We start from the raw sequence: 2,439 nt of genomic DNA, 5'->3' as shown, positions 1-2,439 counted from the left end.
GGTTCGTGGATCAGGAGATGGTTGGAGGGAAGGATTCCCCCAAGGACATACATACATACATACATACATAACGAGCGCAAACGGACTACCACATGTGTGTCTGTGTGTTTCGGCCATAGTGTGAACTCTCCCATAAGGCCTTCAGGCGGTGCCACACGCACACCCCTCACCACCACAACAACAACCAATGCAACACAATCGATCAAACACTCCACCCCAAAACCAACAGCTCCTTCAAAAATACCCCCCTCCTGCACGATATACCGAACCCCCCCCGGCCGCCCCCCTCCCCACTCCTTCCCCCCCTCCGCCGTACACACGGCAACAGCACATCCTCCGTACCCGGTACGGCCGCCCGGGGTATTCCCAGCATGTCCTGTAGCTCCGGCTGTACGGCCATCATGTGTTCCAGTCCCTCCTTATCCAGGGAGTAGAGCTCGCAGCAATTCCGGGCGATGACCGTGGCCGGCCACACGCCGCCGTGCCGTACACCCGCCTGGCCGAAGAAGTAGCGCGGCTTGAGACGGCCCTGCGTGAGTGAGTGTGGGGGGTTTAGTGGTGTTGGACATGACCGACACTCATATGCCCGTGGATGGTAACAGCAGTAATGGGACCCAACGGGGTTCTGGCGCTTTGCTGGTCTTAACAAGGGGCGTGTGTAGGGGGTTGAGGGGGGGTTGGGGGGGGGAGAGAGGGGCATAGGGGGAGACAAAAAGCAGAGAGGACCACACGCGTGCGTGTGTGTATGTGTGTGCGTATGTATGTATGTGCATATGTCATTTGTACCGTTGCATACTTAAGCCTAAGGCAGGAGGAAGCAGGTCGAGCTGGGAGACACACACACACAAAAAAAACATATGTAGATTTACCAATGCAAACGCGCGCACCTCGGCAGAGTACGGCATGTACCGCAGCTCGTCCTTGTGTACGGCCTCAAAGATACGCCAGGGCTCCACGTCAGCGGGAAACATGTACGTGCGGACCTTAAGAAGGGGGGAATGGGGGGATACACGGTATGAGAGGACAGGAATAAGCTGCCGTACATCGTTGCCAAACCCTAAGTAAGCCAGTATGTATGTATGTACGTATGTATGCATGTATGTATGTATGTATGTATGTATGTATGTATGTATGTATGTATGTATGTATGTATGTATGTATGTATGTATGTATGTATGTATGTATGTGTGTATGTATGTGTGTATGGCCAATCAGATGACGCGGAATGAAGTAAGATCACCCAGCCAGCTCATGAGCTGAGGAGGTACAAGTGCCACCTCACGAAAGGGAACGACCCTTTTCGTTCCCCCTACGTGTTAGTGTTTGTAAGTATGTCGCCCTGCGTATGTCCCTTGAAAATATTTCCTACCTCCCCCCTCCCCTTTTCCCCCTCCCTTTCCCCCCCACATACATACATACACACATACACACCTCCAGGAGGCCCTCCGACACGATGTATAACCCGTCCACGTAATCCCCCTGCATAGCCACGATATCACCTGCATTTGATGTAAACAGGCCCGGTCAGGATGGGGGTAGTTGGTAGTTGGTGGTTGGTAGTTGGTGGTTGGGTGGAGAGGAAGGTCAACAAGCCGTTGTCACGCTTTTGTTAACCGGTTCGAGTGATTGGTCCTCCTCAGGGGGGAGGTCCTCATAAAGGTAGGTAGGGCACCCGAAGGGCGCACACAACGACACAGACACACACAGATACACACACATACACACGGGGTTCACTCGAAAAGCCTCTCATCACTCCCCCCCTCACACTTTAATCCCCCTTTCCCTTTCCCTCCCCCCCCCTTACCCCCCTTTTCCCTCAACGCGCCTCTCACCCACCCGACACACACATACACACACACACCGTCTTTCTGGTACCTCACCCTCGACGAAGTAATGCGGCTTCAGCTGCGTCACCAGCTCGATCATCACATGCGGAGGCAGGCGGGCTATGCCGGGTATGCGGGACAGCGTGTCGGTGTGGAAGGCGGTGAGCAGGCGGGCTCGCAGCTTGAAGGGCAGCTCCGCCAGAAGAGTGGCCTCCTCCCGCTTGATCATCTTACCTGCCCGCGGGGGGTTGGGGGGTTGCGGGGGGTGGGAGAGGGAGATAAGACGAACCACTTACGAACGGAGCGAATACCAGTGAGATACACGGATAGTCCAGGAGAAGACCGGGGAGCTGGGGGATGAGAAGGAGAAAGGCGGGGGCGGGGGGGGGGGAGGTGGGTGTGTTTTTATGATCTGACACGCGTGCGGGGCCTGCCGCTGGGGGAAGTTCCGCCGCACTGCAGGTCGCTGAACCAAAGCCACCGCTCCAGTCGAGTTATCAAGTCAAAGGTAAGGTCATCCCCACCCCTACCCCACCCCTACCCCACCCCCATCCCCACCTCCACCCCACGACGGACTCTATGCACCCCAACTCCCCCCACACACATCGCCCAC

At 56.1% G+C, this 2,439-nt stretch overlaps 1 protein-coding gene across 1 annotated transcript in view; it reads right to left on the bottom strand.

The window, feature by feature from the left end:
• VOLCADRAFT_117675 (uncharacterized protein) overlaps window positions 1–2,439 on the bottom strand; it is a gene marked incomplete at both ends in the record, with an annotated part of 14,472 nt that overhangs the window by 1,112 nt on the left and 10,921 nt on the right. The window contains 5 exons of the mRNA XM_002950706.1: window positions 317–529; window positions 888–983; window positions 1,432–1,499; window positions 1,881–2,060; window positions 2,123–2,176. Coding sequence (XP_002950752.1) covers window positions 317–529; window positions 888–983; window positions 1,432–1,499; window positions 1,881–2,060; window positions 2,123–2,176 — 611 coding nt within the window. The remainder of the gene's footprint in view (window positions 1–316; window positions 530–887; window positions 984–1,431; window positions 1,500–1,880; window positions 2,061–2,122; window positions 2,177–2,439) is intronic.

The sequence above is a fragment of the Volvox carteri genome (assembly GCF_000143455.1).
Source record: "Volvox carteri f. nagariensis unplaced genomic scaffold VOLCAscaffold_20, whole genome shotgun sequence".
NCBI classification, from domain to species: Eukaryota; Viridiplantae; Chlorophyta; class Chlorophyceae; order Chlamydomonadales; family Volvocaceae; genus Volvox; species Volvox carteri.
Note: the sequence above shows the minus strand (reverse complement) of the source record. Positions and strands in the feature narration are given on the sequence as shown.